Here is a 19835-nt window from a genome sequence, read left to right as displayed (position 1 = left end):
TAAGATTCCCCAGGGGCTGTTTTGTGGTCCCACACATTTGACATTCGAAAGGGACAGAGTGAGAGAACATTTTGTGGCCTACAGAAGTCTTTCTGACCTCTAGCCGGTGGAACTAGTATTTGTAAACAACTCAAGATGAAAATTTACACAGTTGGAAAGCATGTTGAAAATATGACCCAATTGTGTTCTATTCAAACACATTTTCAAATTGGGACCTAATTCAGCTTCACGTCCAGCACAAGTTCACCTTGACTCCAGGTGAGGACCTTAAGGGACATTGGACAGCCTAAATATCTGGTAACCAAGGGGAAAAGCCACCCTTCCTTAACAGAAAAGTTTGACTTACAATGACTTCTAAATAAATATGTCCTTCTCATTAAAGACTGCTGTCCCGGACCCTCCCGGCAGCGCTCGGAAAAGTGCCCGGCTGTCAGTTGCTGCTCGTGGGGGCCAGACGCAGGCCTGGGGTTAGTAGGAGAACGGGCCAGGGACGGCTGTGGCATGAAGGGGGTGGGGAGACTTCATTGCACCCCGGCTGTCTATTCTGGGCTCACATTCACAGCCTGTCTTCTGTAGTCATGAATATAACCACATCCAGTGCTTTGGTGTGCGCTGGTTATTTATCAGGACATAATGTGTGGACCCCGGTTTGGTAGTTTCCTCACGGGGATCTGGACCTGGCTGGTGCCTCTGGTTGCAGTTTAGTTTCCCCGTGGTCTGGCAGGTGCTGGCTCAGGTTGGGGTCTGCTCCGGGGGTTCAACAAGGTGGGACCAGAGCCCCACTCTCTGGGGTTGTCTCAGGGTCATCCTCATGGGCTGTTGGCTGAGGGCCTCTGTCCCTTGGGGGTTGTGGACTGGCTGCCCCATGCTGTAGCTGGCACAGTGGGTCTGCCCTTTGTGGGTGTCAGGGGACCTCCGGGGGCTGAAGTTTTGTCCTGGTCACTTAGGCAAAGCTCCTGGATGTCCCACATTCTGATCCCTGGGACCAAGCCCCGGGCCAGGATGGCCAACAGCAGGGGGCTGCACCTGCAGGGACATGGAGCCCCAGGAGGCAGGGTCCAGCTTCGGGCCACATGGAGCCCCAAGAGGCAGGGTCCAGCTTCGGGCCACCCCCAGGGGTTGGATGGAAACAGGATTGTAAGAGTTGAATGCCAATTATCACACGCAATCTTCCAGCAATTTGTTAAATCCACCAACTGAGGGGTTAAGTGTGACCTGGCTCTTCGTGGGACTTGACCTGAAGCAATTTCTTTGAAAGTCTTAAACTGGGCCAGGACAGAAGCTTCCTCAGGGCACATGGGATCCCCATGGACTATGGGGTCCTGGTGGCTTACAAAAATTAACCTTTTTTCTATGCCAGCGAGTCTCTGAGGCAGCTCACGGCTGAGATACTGCATGTAAGTGATTTCTTTCTCGCGAGCTCACTCTTGCAAGCTTGTCCCACTATTAGCATTCAGTAAGCTATAAGTGGCCATCTGTCTCCAGACGATGGGGGGAATGGCAGTTGTGGAGCCCCGACCTTCTCAGGGACGTGGGTCGAAGGCTGTGTGTTGAAGTGTGTGCCCTGGCTTCATATTTACCTTCCCAGGGTCTCTCTGCTTGTTTTCATGTTGCATGGCTCTTGAGGTAGGTTCTAGGATGGACGGAGGGGGCTGAGTCTGCTTTCCGCTCATCAGCAGAGGGTCAATGGTTAGGAGAAGGCCAATGGGTCCTGGTCCTCCCAGGAGTGTGCTCATGGACACAGACATGGCCCTCTAGGGTGGCACCCATGGGGACCTCCTGTGCCAGCCCACTGTGGCCCCACTTCTGACCATGTCGATAGTCCAGTGGCCCTCCAGGTCCATGCTCAGTGCCTGGCGGCCAGTGCCACTGAGGAAATGTGGTTCATCACAGGCCAACAGGATCTTCCTGAGAAGGTGTGCAGACCACCCAGTGGTCCCAACCGCCAGGCTGGGGGTCCGTCCCCGTCCCGTCCCCACCTCTGCCCGAGGCCCTCAGATCCGATGCCAATCCACAGACCCAGAAGTAGCTGAATTCCTGATGGGCAGCAGCGAGCAGACAGGCTCCACCTCTCTCCTGTCCTCAGTCCAGGAGCGATCCGCCGTCACGCATCATGAAGAACATTGTTTTAGGACACTAGCATTTATCTTGAAAACCTCCTCAAAGTATGTGTCCAACCAGAATGGCTCCTTGCCTGGGGGCAGGAGCAGGTCAGCAGAGAGGGCAGGTGTGTCCTCAGGATGTAGTATTTCCTCTGACCATGCTATCCTCCGGGGACCCACCACATTTCTGAACGCACAATTGGGGGTGTCAAGGTTGGTGGGCACCGTCAGGTCTGATAGGCAGGCAGCTGCCTCTCCACCAACACCAAAGGTCAAGAACAGGCTCCCTGTGGCCATGTTCCCTCAGAGAGCAGAAGCACAGGGAGAGGCATCTGGGACGTAAGCCTGGGGTCTGGTCAGCTTGATGGGTAGGGCACAGCGTAGGGTTCCCTGGAATGGAGTGGGTGCTCTCAGGCACTCCCTCTTCCCCAGGTGGCTAGGTTGGGCTGTGACGGCCACCTTGGGGTCTGCCTGTGGTGCCATGTGGTGTGAATGGCAGGGACTGTGTCCAAAGGCAATGGGGCACAGGGACCTGGGTGTGAGATCCCCGAGCATGTTACAGACTGCAAAAGTCACATTTGAATCAGAGTGTGAAATTCCCATGGGCCCTGCGGCGACATAGCCATGCCGGCTACAGCCTGGGGACACAGATTACCTGCCATGATGTCACTCCTCACGTGTCCTGGAGACGGGGACAGGCCCAGTCTGAGGGCTCCGTCCCTGAGCGTGAGGACAAAGCCCGTGGAGCCGCGAGGGTGCTGGCGGGACAGCAGGAGCCCCGCCTGATTCCACGTCCGGAATTGGAAGCTGATGGAGACCCCATCCTGTGCCGGGGAGCCTGGCAGCACCAAGCGGCTCCCAGCGGTCGGAAACGTGACCAGCACAGACTGCGGCTGAGAGCAGGAGAAGGAGGCGTTTCCCTGAGGACAGGAAGCAGATCTGAGGGGGCCCTGGAGGAGGGGGGCTGCTTCTCACTCCAGTCCCCCACTGTGGCCCCCAGACCCGTGGCCCCCCAGCTGGAATCGCAGGGTGTGGTGCTGCCGGCATGACTTCCTGCCCACCCAATGCCCCAGGCCCAAGATACACAGACCAGCTGCTCAGCCCAATGCAGGCCTTGGCCACATGTTGTGCACCTCTGGGCGAAGCCAGGACAAAGCCCAGAGCCCATGAAGCCCGTTGAAACAAGATTCACCTCTCGGGAGTGCACACAGCCGACAGAGCCCACAGACGGGTGTTTTGACTGAAGGTGGGAGGCAAGGACCCAAAGCCTGAACACTTGTTCCCGTGACCCAGCTACCGGGAGGCCGGTCGGGGCTCAGCCTCGGATGCCAAGACCCCACACAGACCCTCCTTGTCATGTCTCAAGGGCCACGGAAAACATGCCAGCTTATCGATCCATGTGTGTATCCAAGCTCCCACCGCCAGCGCTGTGTTCACACTCGAGGTGCAGGAGGGACAGGTTTCCTGTGGGGTGGCCCGTGCTCCCATCGCTCACGGAGGAAACCCCCGTTGCCAAGGGGACTGGTCCCTGCAGGCAGCTACCTTTGCTCTCTGGAAAGCTGAGATGGGATCTCCAGCTGACGTTTTAATGGGAGACGTGGGTCTTCGTCTCAGATTTAAACAATAACTCTAAGTTCCGTGAGCTTTGGTCTGTGTTTCTTGCTCAGGTGATGAGGCTGTGACATGAGTCACATCCCCCTAACCTGACGTCACTCAGGGGTTCACAAGGGCCCTCATTCCCCCGAGTCCCCCACCCTCTGTCCCCAGGAAGACTCTTACCCTGATGAGAATCTGGGGTCTGTGCTTCTTGGCCAAATCAATGATATCCTCTCCATTAAAATTAATATTTTCTAAACATCCGTCGAAGTGTTTTCTTTGAAATGTCACAGATTTTCCAGGTGCTAAAATCCCTCCGAAGCTGATCTTAGAAAGAAAAATGACATCAATAATATTCTCTAGTCATTTCCCATTAACTTGCTTAAGACATTCATCACTCAGAGGCGTAGCAGGAAGAGGCCCAGGTAAGCAATTCTGCATAATCGGGTGTTGTGTTCACTACCTTAAAGGAATTTCTAAGCAGAAACTCTGAAATGGTTTACTTGCTGTTAGTGTCTGGCAGGCTGGAGCTCCCTCATCTGTGATCAGGGGAAAGTGTGGTTCAGCATCTCACTGGGACCCTCGGGAGGAAAGGGCTTACTGATATTCATGACGGGACAGCAGGTACAGGGTGGCCTGGACGCGGGCCCTGGAGCAGAGCACCAGGCCCTCTGCTCACCATCAGCTCTGCACCTTGGAGTGCTGGGGAAGTCTCGTCCCCGCAAGGGGTCTTCTCTAATGCTGGCAGGTGCAGGTGGGCCCTCCAGGGTCCCCACAGGAGCCCCTCCCTGTCCTGTTGCTACTCTCCCTTACAGCTCTTCCTAAGGGCACCTCCCCATGTCCCAGGGAGCCGACCAAGACAGCCATCCCATCTGTAAAGTATGAGCTGAACTGGTCTCCTTGGGGTGCTCATCAAACCGGCTGCCAGGTGAGGGGAGGGTCCCACCTGTGTGTCCATGGCAAGGGACATCTGATCCGTGTAACCCAAACCCGTGCAAAAGGAAGCCTGTGCAGAAAATGAAAATGATTTTCCAGCTTATATATCTCTGGATGGAATTTACATTCATCTGTGTATAGAATATAATGTTATTTTGGCCAATTCGTAGTGTAGGCAATAAAATCATGAATGATGTAATATAGGACAGGAACTGCCAATCGTCCATTTCTGCTAAACACATTTTTATTTTAGCTTTAGTGTTTAGCTTCTTTTAATAGTGCGTGAGCCTGACAACATCTTACAAGAATGGCATGAATTGTTATACTTTCGTATAACTTAGGTACATGTGTGCAAAGGGCTGCGAATACATTAGGTGTGTTTGGAAGCTGAAGGATGAGACCGAGAGATAGGGTCCAGCTGATAGCTCCGGATCTAGGTAGGATGCCAGGGGGATTGCTTAGGTCGGCTCAGTGGGACTGGATGTGTGCCGTGGGCCATGCTGAGCACAGTGGGCCACGCTCCAAGTCAGGCTCAGAGGGTGCCCAGGACAGCGGCTCCCTTGCAACACGGTTAAGCCCTAACCACATGTGCAGAGAAAGGGCATTTCTTCGCAGGGATCCCCCTTCTGTCCAGGCAACACTGCCCTCAAACCCCACGTCCTGCCATGACTGACAGAGACTCTGCACCTCAGGATCCAGGTCTGCGTGACTCAGCTGTCCCCATGCCTGGAACTGCCTGGAGTGCCGGTCCACGGAGAGGGTCATGTGCTGGCGGGCATGCTCGAGGAGCACCGAGTGCCAGTGCTGGTCGTCCAACAGACTGCCCAGCGCCACGCTCCCAGGGCCAGATGGCGAGGGTGAAGCAGTGCCTGGCCAAGGAAATGGGCATCGTTAGGTCCTGCCAGACCAAGCTTCCTTGACCCCGTGAAGCTGCTGCATCTGACTCTGGGACACCCTGTCCATCAGGGCTGTTCTCGGCCACTTCCCTTCATTACAGGTGTGCATCCCTCGGAAGTACCCTCTTTGCTGCGAGTTCTGTGATGGCCGCCAGGCAGTGGCTCTCCCGGGGGAAGCTTCTTCCCCCAGGGGACACAGGCCAGGATGTGGGTGTGAGCTGTGCTACCGTCCTCTGGTGAGTGGAGGGCGGGGATGCTGGTAAACACCCTCCACTGCACAGGGCAGCCCCTGCAGAGGCTACTTATCTGGTCCAAAATGTCACTGGTGCAAAGTGAGGCTGTGAAGCCCTGGGTCCCATAACGTAGGTGTGTTTATCGGATATGAAGAGCTCCAGTGACCACCTCCTGGCACAGTTACTACATTTTAATATGTTTTAAAGCAAAAGAGAGTCAGAATCTGTAAGTCTAGGCCCTTATCTATAATACCTGCTAAAAGATTAGGTATAAAAATACTGGGGTACAAATTAAATCTAAGAATTCAGATTATCGAGTTCCTTGGCTCATCTCTTTACCTGAATTGGTGATCAGAAGGAGCCTCCCTTTCACTAATTCCAGGGTGAAGAAGTCTCCATTTCTGCCCCATCTGTGCAACAGAAGCCCATCACTCTGCCTTGTTTTAAATTTCAAAGAAATGATGTCTTTCACTGGATTCCTGGTACTTTGAACAAATCTGTAAAGCAGAGAACTTTTTCCATCAAAGTCCATCACGTCTGATCCTGCAGGAAAGATGATAAAAGTTGTTCTAAGTATTAGCTTGCTCCTCACTGAAGTATGTAAATGTGTGGGGCCTTGCACACACACACAGAGGCACACACAGGTACACACAGAAAGGCACACACACACAGGTGCACACACACAGAAGCATACACAGGTACACACACAGAGGTATACACAGGTGCACACAGGCACACACACAGGTGCACACACAGGCACACACACAGAGGCACACACAGGAAGACACACAGAGGCACACACAGGTACACATACAGGTGCATTCACACACAGGTGCACACACATAGAGGCACACATACAGGCATGCACACAGGCATACACAAGGGAACACACACAGAGGTGCACAGGCTCACACACAGGTGCACACACAAGCACACACAGGTACACACACACAAGCACACACAAAAGTACACAGACACAGTATCGGAGGCTGTGGAGGCTTCCATGTCCCATCCGCTGGTGGGAACCAGAGCCTCCCAGGGCAGTGGGTCTGCTTTCTGACTCCTGCTCCCTTTGCAGAACTGTCCCTGCTAGAGGCGACTATGCCAGGGAGGTCCCACCTCACCATAGGGTCGCGAGGGCAGTGAGGCAGACAGTAAAGGGCCGTAGAGAATAAGAAGCTCCTTCTTTCCTGAGCCAGATGCCTGTGGCTCTTCTCAGTGGCTGTTGGGCCCAAATGGCACATGTGCTCGTGTGCTCTGTAGAAAGTGTGTCCGTGTTCCATATTCCATGTACACACAGGAACAGGGGCCAGGTCGCCCGAGGGCTAGGTCGTGCTCAGGGAGCCCATTCACACAGAAGGAGCAGTTATCTCAGAAAAACCCTCCCAGCAAGGACTCCAGCCCTCGGAACGCGGGCTGTGCAGAGGGTGTGCTCACAGGACGACAGAAGAGACAAGAGGGGCCTATCTGGAGCAACGGTAGCCGTTGGGAGACCCCGAGGATAATGGCTTGACCTTAACCCCACCCTCAGGCTGCAACCCCCACGTGTCCAGACCCAGTGGTCCCTGCTGCTCCGTGCACATCGACGGCTGGTAGGTACATTGAATGGAAGGCCAGTTTCCTCCAGGACAACATGAGAGACTTACTCCTTCATGGACCTTATTTCTGGCAAAACCAAGAATACAGTAGACTCTTGAAGAATCTGGGGGTTGGGGGTGCTGCTGTCCATGGAGCCAGAAGTCTGGATATAACCTTTAACCACCCCCCAAACTTAACCACTGATAGCTGTCAACTACTAACTAGCAACTCATTTTTTATGTTATCTGTGTTGCTCACTGAATCACTGCATGCAGTGAGCTCCAGAAAAGACGGTGGCATCAAGAACATCATAAGGAAGAGGTCTTACCCCTACAGCATGCTACCGTATTTACTGGAAAACATCTGCATGCAGCAAACCCCCACAACTCAAAACCTGTCGTCTTTGTCGGCTTCATGGAGATGTGTGTGTCATTTAAAGGGCACGTCATATGCAAAATAAGCCATTGGAATGATGCTTGCCCATCTTATGAGGATATCTTCTTAAAATTCATGTTTTATTTTCTTATATCTTGTTAATGTACCTAGAAATAATTCATTTACCAGGTGCACAATGAGTAAATATTTCATTCTGTTTTAAAGGTGGGTTATCTCCCCAGTTACTTCTTCTGAATGAGAAGCATGGACGAAAAGCCAGGTACTGGGCTGACAGTGCATGGCCCTGCCTATCCCAGGGGCTGCTTGCACATGCCTGCATTCCAACAGTACTTTGTGCGTCTTCCCCATCCTTGGGTCAGGGCACAGACTTCTCTGCCAGCCTCGCACAGGAGTCCACAGACTTCCACCCATGACCCAGGGCTTGTGGACCCCTGCCTGTGACCCAACACCCATGAACCAGCACCCATGGATCTCACCCATGGACTCCCACCTGTGACCCAGTGCCCACAGACCCCTTCCTGCCCCTATTGTCTTGGATGCTGCTGGCTGAGGTGGCTGCTTGCAGCAGGCATGGCCAGTCCCAGTGCCCACCCTCTGGGTCCTCTCAACCATGCTGCAGCAGACAAGGGACTTTCTGGTTCACAAGCCTTGGTGTAACAGAAAATAAGGAGGAGTAAACATGTGAACAAAAACACAGGAATATGTGAACACACATGTACAGACACAGGTACACATGAGAGCACACACATGGGAACATCTGTGCACACATGTACACAAACACAGGAACATATAAGCATGTACACACAGGGGCATATGAGCACACATGTGCACAAACACAGGCATACATGAGGAAAATGTATGCACACAAACACAGAAACACTTGAACATGCACACGCACACATGGGGCATGTGAGCACACGTGTGCACAAACACAGGCACACACGAGGAACATGTGAGAACACATGTACACAAACACAGGAACACAAGAGTATGTAATAAAGGAAAACGTGAGCACACAGGTACACAAACACAGGAACACATGAGCATGTAATACACACAGGGACATGTGAGCACACAGGTACACAAACACAGGGACATGTGAGCACAGATGTGCACAAACACAGGTACACAAAGAACATGTGAGCACATGTGCACACAAACACAGGAACGCACATGAAAGTGCACACACAGGAATACGTGAGCACACACACAGGTATGCACAAGAACATGTAAGCACACGTTTACACAAACACACGCATGCACATGACTGTGCGCACACTTAGGCAAGCACACCAGGGAACTGATATAGGGTTTAGACGTAATTATTTTTGTGGAGGGTCCTGAAGCCAGAAAGCCCTCTCCAGGGTGCTGTGGAGTAGCGTGATTGAGAACTGCCCCAAGTCTCCTAACAGAGTGCCCACCGGCAGCTTGGGGCACCCAGAGCACTAATCCTGTTCTCTGTAAGGATCACGATGCCGGTGGTGGCAGGAAAGGGCCCACACGTCCACTTCCAGATGGGCTGCATGGAGTCTGCACGCTCCCTCTATTCCTGGTGGTGGCACTCATGCCTGGGGTGGACGGGCCACTGTCAGGAAGCACAGTGTGCATGCGGTGGCCTCACAGCCTGGCTTCCCCAGATGGTCTGCACCCACGTCAGACACAGAAGCCTTCCTATTACATAAGACGTCATCAGTTCTCCTGAGCTCTTCTCAAGGTGGGTCTGTCTCCCTCCCACACTGTTCAGTTTTGTCTTACCATAGCCTCGGGGCAGCCGGCTCATAGCTGACAGGTGCGGGCCTGTAGGTCTGTTGGTGGCTCACCGTGAAGGACCCTCATTTTCAGAGGCTGAACCAGCTGTGATTAGTTACTGACTGGGGGGCACAGCATGGGCTAGCCCACCTGCTCCCTCAAGCAGTATGTGCTTAACCAGACAACCCTAACCCTGGAGGCCTTGGCCCTTGCTCTATGCTGGTCCAGACGCTGTGTGTGAGGAGCAGACCCTTTCCTGGTGGCCTCGTGGCCTGCCCGCTGCATGCCTGACAATGCATTTGCTTTTCATCCATGTATCCTACCGGCAGACTAATGAACAGTCACCACAAGGCTCCAGGATGGTGCTGTTGCCATGGGGACAGCGCGGGTTGCCATGGGAGCATGTCAGCATGACCCCAGCCTGGCCAGGGTGTGCAGGAAAGTTGTGGAGGTAGAGACACGGCGGCCGATCCAGACTCCAGGGCATGGCCGTGGAGGGTGGGCGACGGAAGCCAGGCACCAGCAATACACCTGGGGGTGTTCTGTGCAGAATGCTACAAACAGGGGATGCTGGCCCACAGAGTAGAGCGACACTGGGGTGAAGGGTGAGTGCCAGGAAGGAAGGGGATTGAGGGGCTCTTGTAAGACTTAGAATTGTGCACTTAGGTTTTTAATATTTCCCCTCGTGTATGTTACATATACACGTATATGTTCTCAAAGGGTGAAGGTTGAGGTTTGTAGGCGTATGGTCCGTCTGTGCAAAGGTCCTGTGCTGACTGCAGATATCCTGGTGCTTTCAGAGAACCAAAACAGAGGGATGGTGGCTGCCTGGGGAGTACCCAGTTCCTCTCTGCTGCCTGGGGTGGGCGGGGCTCACGCAGAGAGGCAGGTCAGAGGAAGGGTGGGAAGAATTAGGACTCAACCTGGCTGCAGCCTCTCCAGCCTGGTGCATGGGGTGGGGATGGGGAGATTGTTGGTGAGTCTGCTGGGTCTGACATAGGCACGCTCCTTCCTCTGCATCTAAGGCTGCATCGCACCCATCAAGAGGCCCTCAGGACCGCTGTGGCCAACTTAGTGGAGCGCGGCGGTGGGACCCAAACCAGGGTCAGAGCTGAGGATGACGAGGATTCAGCATGCACTGGGAAGGAGGGGTCATGGGGCTGGCAGTGGCTGGGGGTGAGGTGGCCCTGGGTCACCCAGAGGGGGTGCCTGGGCTTCCACTGAGAGAGAGAACCAGGCTAACGTGCGGCACTTGGAGATGGTTGGAGGGATGGTTCCAGTTCCAGCCAGATGAGGGTTCCCAGATCCTGGCCCGGAAGGCAGCGAGAAGGTGCCGGCAGACGTTGGTGACTCTTGGAAGGGGCCCTGAGGTGGCCGAGCTGTGGCCTAGAAGCCCATGGGAAAGGCCCTCCTGACCAGCGTGCAGCCTGCCAGGCCATCCTCAGCCTGCCCTCAGCTGCTCGGTGCAGCAGGAGTCTGCGAGCGCATGGTGAGAGAGCCCAGGTGTGCAAGAGAGACCATGGCCCGTCCAGGAATGCAGCATGTGGTGGCCGCGGAGGGATGCGTGGGGGGAGGGGTAGGATTCCTCCAGGACCTGCACACAGAACTGCTGTGTGTGAACATGAGGCTGAGCGGGCATCTCCGAGCAGCTTGCTGAGGAGGCCCGCACCTTCCCACAGCAGAGCAGCACGCCTGTGTCGCTTGAGGGCGCTGACACAGAGGCGGCGAGTACTGCGTGTCAGGGGGCACTGGTGGCTTCTCACATGGCGGAGACAGGTTACCTGCTGGGCTTCATTCAGACCCTCCCAGCTGGGCTGCATGGACTTCAGGGCTGCCGCTGGTCCCACGGGAAGGGCCGTGGTCACACGTCTGGGTGGGAGGGTCCCGGCACAGCCTCATCAGAGCGCATTCCCCAAGCGGAAGAGGCACAAGGCCCAAGAAGGCCAGTGTCAGGGTCCTTGCCCAAGGGAGCTCTCGTGGTCTGGAAATCCACAGAGTAAGGCCATGGACGGAGTAGGAGGAACGCTGTGGATGAAGTGTTGGCTCAGGGGGTCCCTCGGTCCCCCGTGCAGGGCTGGTAGTGCTGGTCCACATAGCACACTGGCCAGACCCTCACTCTGGTGACCCTGGGGCTCCCCAAGCACCACATGGCCGCCACCCCCATCCTCGAGCCAATCAGCTGGCCTCCTCCCATCCCCCCACCAGTCCCCTTTGTACCATCCTGAGCTCTCCTCCTGACTCAGACAGCAGACCCCACCTCCCACGGCAAACCTCCCACAGAACAAGTCCGGGCAAGTGTCACATGGTCAGTGAGTGGGGGTGGGCCCTCTTCAGGGTCACTGACAGCCAGGCCCACTCCCTGCCCCCAGGCCTTGGGCTGGTGACATGACTGTGTGTCCAGAGACAGACAGAGGGACAGAGGGAGAGACAGAGGCAGAGGGACAGAGACAGAGGAACAGAGGCAGAGAGACAGAGATAGAGGGTCAGAGGGACAGACAGACAGAGACAGACACACAGTGGGACAGAGACAGAGAGACATAGAGAGAGAAGGACAGATACAGAGAGACATAGAGACATAGAATCAGAGACATAGAGACAGAGACAGAGGGACACAGAGATAGAGAGACAGAGGGACAGAGACAGAGAGAGACAGAGAGAGATAGAGAGAGATGAGAGATAGACATAGAGGGACAGAGACAGATAGAAACCGTGACAGAGGGACACAGAGAGAGAGACAGAGGCAGAGAGACAGAAGGACAGAGGATGAGAGACAGAGACAGACAGAGGAACAGAGGGATAGAGACAGAGACAGAGAGTCAGAGACAGGGAGGCAGAGACAGGGAAGAGAGAGAGAGGCAGACACTCAATAAGAAGATCCTGTAAGAACAACCTGACAGGCACCCAGGAGCCTCAGTCGGTTAAGCGTCTGCCTTCGGCTCAGGTCATGATTTCAGGGTCCCAGAATTGAGTCCCATACGGGGCTCTCTGCTCAGTGGGGAGTCTGCTTCTCCCTCTGCCCCCCCCCAACCACTTGAGCGGGCACACTCTCTGCCTCTTGCAATAAGAAATAAATAAAATCTTTAAAAACAAACAAACAAAACCTAACAGTTTCATCTCCGAGTTACACAATAATATCAAAGAGATTCAATTGTCCTTGTTGAGGAATTTGAGAAAAGCCTGGAGGCTATTCTCTTGGAAGCGTCTTTGAATTTGTGTCAAGGACCCCACGTTCCCAGATGGACGTGGTTCGGCGCCCTAGTTCTGCACCCACACTTACGGAACCGGCATCCATACACCTCCACGCGCATCCCAATGCGGCCGTCGGGGTTCCAGGCGGAGGGCAGGAAGCGCAGGTGCCTGGCCTCCAGGGGCGGCCGCAGCCGGTGGCGCACCACACTGTCCGCGTTGGCGTTCCCTGGAAAGCCCTGCAAGAGAGCGTGGGCTCAGCACACATGTGGGGTCCCTTGCTCCTGCAGTAACTACCCTTCCTTCCACCCCCAGACAGACACCGCAGCAGGAGGCTGGGGATCCGGAACCTTCTGCTGGCTGCTGGTCCCGGAGGAGGACACACCTTCCCTGGCCTGGGCGGCACTTGCCCTGTGCACATAGCACTGGACTTGACTGGGGGGCGGCTGTAAACACAGGCCGAGGGCAAACCCGTGAAGTGCAGACTCTACAGCCAACCTCAGCACGTGTGTGCACACACATATCTGTGTCGCACATGTGAGCATTGTGCACACACGTGTGTGTTCAGGGTGGGTGCTCACGGTCAAGACACTGTTCAGTGACTCATCACTATGGGCGTGTGTGAACCAAGGCAAATTGTCACAACTGACTTTCCATTTTACAAGTAGCCATATCAATTACAGTCTAAATAATTCACTTCTAGCCGAATAAGAAAAATCACTTAGTGAAGAAACTGAAGATTTAAATTCTGCTCATGGTCATCAAAAAGCAGGAAAATATGTTTTATGGGACCTCTTCAACTGGTATTATCAGTTTTATGGTTTTTACCAACCACTAGAATCATTCTAAGGGGGGCCTTCAACTTCCTGCTTAGGTTTTGTTTAATAATGCAAAATATAATTCAATTATATAATTACCATATAAAAGATCCATTGAAATAACATTAATTTAACATTAAAATTTCAAATAAGAGTGTTACTCCTGTGGTCACTGCGCCCATGTAATGAGAGTCCAGCTTTGTGGTCACCACGGTCATCTAACGAGAGTCCAGACATGTTCACCGCAGTTGTCCTAACGAGAATGCACATTATGGTCACCACGGTCATCCTAATGAGAGTCCAGACTTGAATGGGGCCATTTGGCAGACTCAATCTCCTGCACATTTGGACCCTGCACACAGACCTCCAACTCAGCCATCCAAGAATGCTCCACGTCCCACCATTTAAAAACAGTCAAGGGCGCCTGGGTGGCTCAGTGTGTTAAGCTGCTGCCTTCGGCTCAGGTCATGATCTCAGGGTCCTGGGATCAAGTCCCACATTGGGCTCTCTGCTCAGCAGTGAGCCTACTTCCCTTCCTCTCTCTCTGCCTGCCTCTCTGCCTACTTGTGATCTCTCTCTGTCAAATAAATAAATAAAAATCTTAAAAAAAAAAAAAAAAACAGTCAAATGTTGGGTGCCTGGGTGGCTCAGTGGGTTAAAGCCTCTGCCTTTGGCTCAGGTCATGATCCCAGGGTCCTGGGATCGCGCCCCGCATCGGGCTCTCTGCTTGGCAGGGAGCCTGCTTCCTCCTCTCTCTCTCTCTGTGCCTACTTGTGATCTCTGTTTCTCAAATAGTAAATAAAATCTTTAGAAGTAAAATAAAAATTAAAAACAGTCAAATGTCTGGTTTTTCTTTTCTCGGTGGAAATTTAAACTTTCATTTGAGAAAGAGAATCACAATTGCCAAGCCTCCGATGCACTTGCTGGAGCCTTTCTCCTGGTAACAGCATCTGTGCCTTGGGTGGAGAGTCCTTGCAGTCCCCCGGCCTCCTCAGGGTCAGAGGCTCCCGTGCTGGCCCCGGAGGCTCCACCCTGAGTGTCCCCCGATGGCCCACACCTCCCGACAAGCCTCACAGGCCCTATGCTGGCAGCAGGGAAGGCTGAGAGGCCCACCTCCCTCCATCTGGAGCCTGAGCCAGAGGCTCCTCTGGGAGGTCGGGACCCCATCCTACAGCCATCCTACAACTACTCTCTCTTTCCCACATATGCACACATGTGCACACATGTGCACACTCACATGTGTGTGCACATGGGGGTCCCTGCATGCACGAACACACGTAACTATTGTCAAACCATCTGAAAAGCAGTCATAAGCATCCTAACTCTTTATGCTAAATTTCAGTACGTCTCCTAGAACACAAACCTGCCCCAAAACAACTGGAAAACCACTGCTGACACGAATTCCACAGTTCTATCTGGGTTTGTCCGTTTTTATATTTCCTCCAATGACACAGGACAGCTTCCACCTGCTGGTGTCGGTTCTTGGCTTGCCCATTGTGGAAGAGCATGGTCAAGGGACTTGCAGGGCGCGGTCCCAGCTGGGTTTGTCCTGCTGCCACCTGGGATGAGCGTCAGCCCACACGTTCTGGGTGAGAATACGAAATGGAGATGCTGCCTCCTTGTGCTGTGACCCTCCAGGGACAAGGTCTCAGTTGTCCACCCCCAATGACATTAATTTTGATCACTTGGTGAGGAGAGTAACTTTTCTTTGGGCACTCTGTTCATAAGCTGGTCTGATTCTTGGGGTTCATGTGGCTGATTCTTGGGGCTCATGGGAATGTCCTTTTCAGACAACAGTCTCATATGATGGTCTAAGCCCATCTGTGATCTTTGCCTGAATCGATAATCACACTGGGTTTAGAAATGTTATGTTTAGAAGAGTGTCTTTTTTTGCCCCCTCTTTCTCTTCTTTTAAGAGGAGGATGGATTAACAGCTCCTATGTAACCCATTAAAATTGTTGCCCTTTGTTTGAACTGTGCAAATTTGCACAAGAGAGACAACCTTCACCAACCCTGGGAGCAGCTGGCCCTCCTCCCTGCTCAGCATGAGCTGCCGGCTGAGGAGCCAGGGTCCTTTGGGGACCCGGGTCCTAGATGCCGCCTCACCTGCTTTAATCTTTCATGAGAAATATTAAAGTCAAATAGGCTGTTTTATAAATCTCCTGATATGTCATAACAAAATGAACATTAAGTGTACTTGCATGCTTTAAAAAATATATTCAGATACTTTGTGATAATGAAAGCGCTGCTTATTTGAATTTTAAGGAATCGCACTTTGTAAGTTATATGGAACTATAGCTGTTTCCTGAACGGTCAGGAAGAACAGTGGCTCTTACCAATAAAGAAGGTGTGTGGAATGTGTTTGAAGAAAGAAACGGAATGTGTTTGGAGAAAGCAGGTGATACAGTGTTCAGGACTCATTAGTAAGAAGGTTTTAGCTCTTGGGCTAAATTAATGCTTCATAAAAGCAACATGTAGTCTAGCTAGTCTACCATATATCCAAACTAGGCTTAGAATCTTCCAGAACGGACTTAACCCTCGTGAATATAACAACTATGAATGCAAGGAGAGAGAGACCTGTTCTTGCTTTACTCCCTCAAACCGGAAAGTCAGGTTACTGGAATTACAGGAATAGGTTTCTTCTTTGAAAACACATTGCCTTTAGCAAGCCTTCAGAAGTCAGACCCCCATTCAGTGATGTAAATCATGGGTGAGGCAGAACAGCTGGGCACAGCGTTCAGCACTGGGATTTGGAACCACACATCGTGTAGACAGATGGAGGATTTCCAGGGCTCAGCTCCTAGCAGACACGTGGCCATGGGAGTTGCTCTGAGTCGTGGAACTAGGGGTATTGTGCCGAGCGAAATAAGTCACTCAGAGAAAGACAGTTATCATATAATCTTACTCATATGTGGAATATAAGAAACAAAACAGGATCATAGAGGAAGGGAGGGAAAAATAAAACAAAACAAAACCAGAGAGGGAGATAAACCAGAAGAGACTCTTAATCCTAGGAAACAAACTGAGGGTTATTGGAGGGGAGGGGCTGGGGGGCGGGGTACCTGGGGAATGCTTTTAGGAGGGCACGGGATGGAATGGGCATGGAGTGTTGTCTGCAATGGATGAATCTCTGAATTCTACCTCTGAAACCAATAATACATTATATGTTCATAATTAAATTAAAAAAGTTAATGTTGAGAAGTGACTTGTTTACTAAATGATTACATTCTGTGATGATGTAAGGGAGTGATTAACAGGATGCTAGAGCCACTGTCCTTCAGGGCCTCACTCTGCTGCCTGTCCAGTCAGCTGCATGCGTGTCTGGGCTGTTCCCAGCTTCCACCCGGGAAGCACGCTGGGCAGTGACCCTGGCACAAGGCCAGATCGCAGACTGAAGCCTGAAACCCTCAGTCTCAGGGAATGAGCCAGATGTGGTCCCTTTTGCCTTAAAACAGTCACAGTTCTCTGAGATTCATCAACGTGTGATTGGGGCCCTGAATGCATCCCAACACCCTCCCTGAAAGGCTCACCGGGGACACACTCACCCTCACTTCTATCTGAGCCTGAAACTAGGGTCCAGATGGGGGGAGCACTCTGATTAGCTGCTCCATGCAGATCCCGCTTTCAGCACTTACTTCAGGGGCACAAAATCTCCTGTGTAAACAATAGTGAAGATACAGAGACTCACGCTTATGTAGCTTGGAACAAATTCAAGAGGACGTTGTGGCCTGGTTCTCTGCAGGGAACACTACACACTTACTCACATGAATAGGGTTGGGGTGTATCCCCTGTTATCAATTTTTTTGGACATCAAACGACTTAAGGTTCTGTGCCACTTTCATCACTAATAAATTTGATCTTTGGCAATTAACTGAAAAGTGGCCCCAAACTCCCAACCCACCGGACTTTATATGAAGAACGTGAGTGCTCTGAGCTGAATAATGATGAGGTCTTTTCCAGCATTATTCATACACAGATACAGATGCAGAGATGATTTGTGGAATGCTATGCAAACCACTTTGAATGCAAGTTTAATTAATAATGCTGTAGAAAAAATTTAACTTGATTAAAAAATACACATAATCTAGTACTTGGTTCCAGTCAGCTTGGATCCACCATAAAAAGTATCTGACCACGGCAATGTCACATTGTCTAATTTTAAATAGTGTTTAAACTCAACAGGAACAGAAAAAATATTGAGCATTTGTTTAAGACCTACTGAGTAGCAATCTGAATGGGAAGAAAAAGTAGTAGAGTCACAAGAGTGACACTCAGCCATACAAGGGAGATAACCACCCTTCTGTCTTCCATACAAGGGAGATAACCTCACTCTGCTGTCGACTGAACGTTGGTCTCCCCAAATTCTTGTGTTGAAACCCTAACCCCACTGTGACGGTGTCTCCTACAGGAGACCCAGAGGCTGATCTAACTTCCCCATGTGGGGAAGAACCAGGCGGGGGCCTTCACCAGACCCAAACCTGTCAGCACCTGCTCTTAGACTTGTGCTTCCAGAACTGTAGGAAGCCCAGGGGGTGTTGGTACAGCAGTTGGTGGGTGGATGCAGCCTTTTTCCCCATAGAGTGAGTTCACCTCAAGGCAGAGCTTCAAAGGTGCTCATGCCAGGTGTGTCCTCAGAACACGCATCCTGAATACTGCTCTTCTTTCCTTTTCTGCTCTTCTTTTATTTAGAAAGTAGGAACAAGATTAAAAAACACTACTTTTTTTCCCAGTAGGGCATAGCGAGGGGCTTGGCAGGACCACCGCTAACATGGAGAATCAGACCAGACAGAATAGTCATGAACAGCCACCCAAATGCTCTGGAAACCCCCAAAGCCAGACAAGAAATGAGAAGAATTTACTTATAAGAACCTACAGCACAGGAGAATCGAAGTGTCAGAATAATGGAATTCTATGAGGTCCCTGCATGGGTTGGTCCTACTCCCATCCTAGCTCATCCATGGTGCCACGAGGGGTGGGGGTGGGGGAGTCAACCCTGAAGACTAGCAGCTCTGCAGCCAAGAGGACTCCCTTAGCTTGGAGTGCAAGTTCCCAGGCCTAGCTGTGGCCATGTCAGCGGCAAATGGCAAGGCCAGCAGGCAGCACGCCTTAGGATGTGGTCTGGTAACTGACCAGCAACAGACTGTCCAGAATTAACAGAAAGTGAGGGAAATGGGACAACACCCATCCCTGATGAGCTCCTGTGTCTCCCGTCCATTGGAAAGGCCATGCTCAAGCACAGGAAGACTGAAGGGGGCCAGCTGGGAAACCTTGCTGTGCATGGAGACCACACGAGCCAGTAGAAACCCAAGTCCTGGCAGATGTGAAGACCACTTCAACTGCACACACACATACCTCAGTCAGCAAAGCTGGAAGCCCTCCCAGCTGGGGATGCATAAGCAGAACTCTGCCAGGCACCGGCTGACCACTAGCTCTGGTTTACAAATAGAAACGAAAAATTAAGAAACAAAAACCATACATAACACAAATTATACAGCAACATCAGTGCTTCTTATCATAGGAAACAAATTTCAGACTTAGTACAGGTGGATAACTACAAGAACCTCAAGCTGCTGCAATACATTATCTGAGAAAGTTAAAGACACACAAGAATGAGAAAGTGTGGCTCATAAGGAGAAGCTGCTTAAAGAAATCTGTGTCCATGTGGATACAAAATCGGGATTTTGTTGACAAAGACTATTTGTGCAACTATTATAACTAGGTTATATATAAGGTAAAGCATGTTTAAAGAATTTATGGCTTGTCAAACAATGGCTCAACAAATAGAGAAAGTTGTTAGAGAAAGAGAAACTTGAGAAACTCAGAGTCTGATGCAGTTTACCTCCAATGCTGGACTGAGGACTAATGCTCCCTGGCTGGGTGAGCTCAGGAGACACCCCTAGTTTCAGATATGCCTCATAGAAAATGTTAAAAGAAGTTCCTAAAGAGATACTATAGGTCATGAAGAAAGGAAGAGCATCAGAGAAGGAATAAGTGAAGGTAAAATAAAAACTTTAACTTTTTCTTAATCTATCAGATAAGTTTGTTCAAATTAATATCAACAATGTATTCAATTATGTATACGTATATATCATATATACCCACACATACATATGCTTATGTATAAGGGCAATGAATGACAGCAATAATAAAGACAGGAGGGAAGAAATAGGGATATTTTGTTATTAGAAAATATTCACATTAGAAAATATTCATGAAGTGGTGTAGTGTTATTTGAAAGTGAATTTGGATTAGTTCTAAAAGTATATTGTAAATTCTATGTCAACCACTAAAAATATTAAAAAACAACAGGAAATCAGTAGAGGAAATCAATGGAATCAGAAGCTG

The 19835-nt window shown here is 51.3% G+C and overlaps 1 protein-coding gene across 1 annotated transcript in view; it reads right to left on the bottom strand.

The window, feature by feature from the left end:
- LOC101688235 (contactin-associated protein-like 4) overlaps positions 1-6396 on the bottom strand; it is a 56716-nt gene extending 50320 nt beyond the window's left edge. The window contains exons 1-5 of the mRNA XM_045066826.1: positions 6103-6396; positions 5322-5503; positions 3882-4025; positions 2799-3022; positions 666-688 (exon numbers count right to left, since the gene is read on the bottom strand). Coding sequence (XP_044922761.1) covers positions 666-688; positions 2799-3022; positions 3882-4025; positions 5322-5503; positions 6103-6295 — 766 coding nt within the window. The 5' untranslated portion in view covers positions 6296-6396. The remainder of the gene's footprint in view (positions 1-665; positions 689-2798; positions 3023-3881; positions 4026-5321; positions 5504-6102) is intronic.
- Between the last annotated feature and the right edge of the window lie 13439 nt (positions 6397-19835).

The sequence above is a fragment of the Mustela putorius genome, unplaced genomic scaffold (genome assembly GCF_011764305.1).
Source record: "Mustela putorius furo isolate JIRA1106 unplaced genomic scaffold, ASM1176430v1.1 tig00003869_pilon_pilon_pilon, whole genome shotgun sequence".
Taxonomy (NCBI): Eukaryota; Metazoa; Chordata; class Mammalia; order Carnivora; family Mustelidae; genus Mustela; species Mustela putorius.
This window is presented reverse-complemented; position numbering and strand designations above follow the sequence as displayed.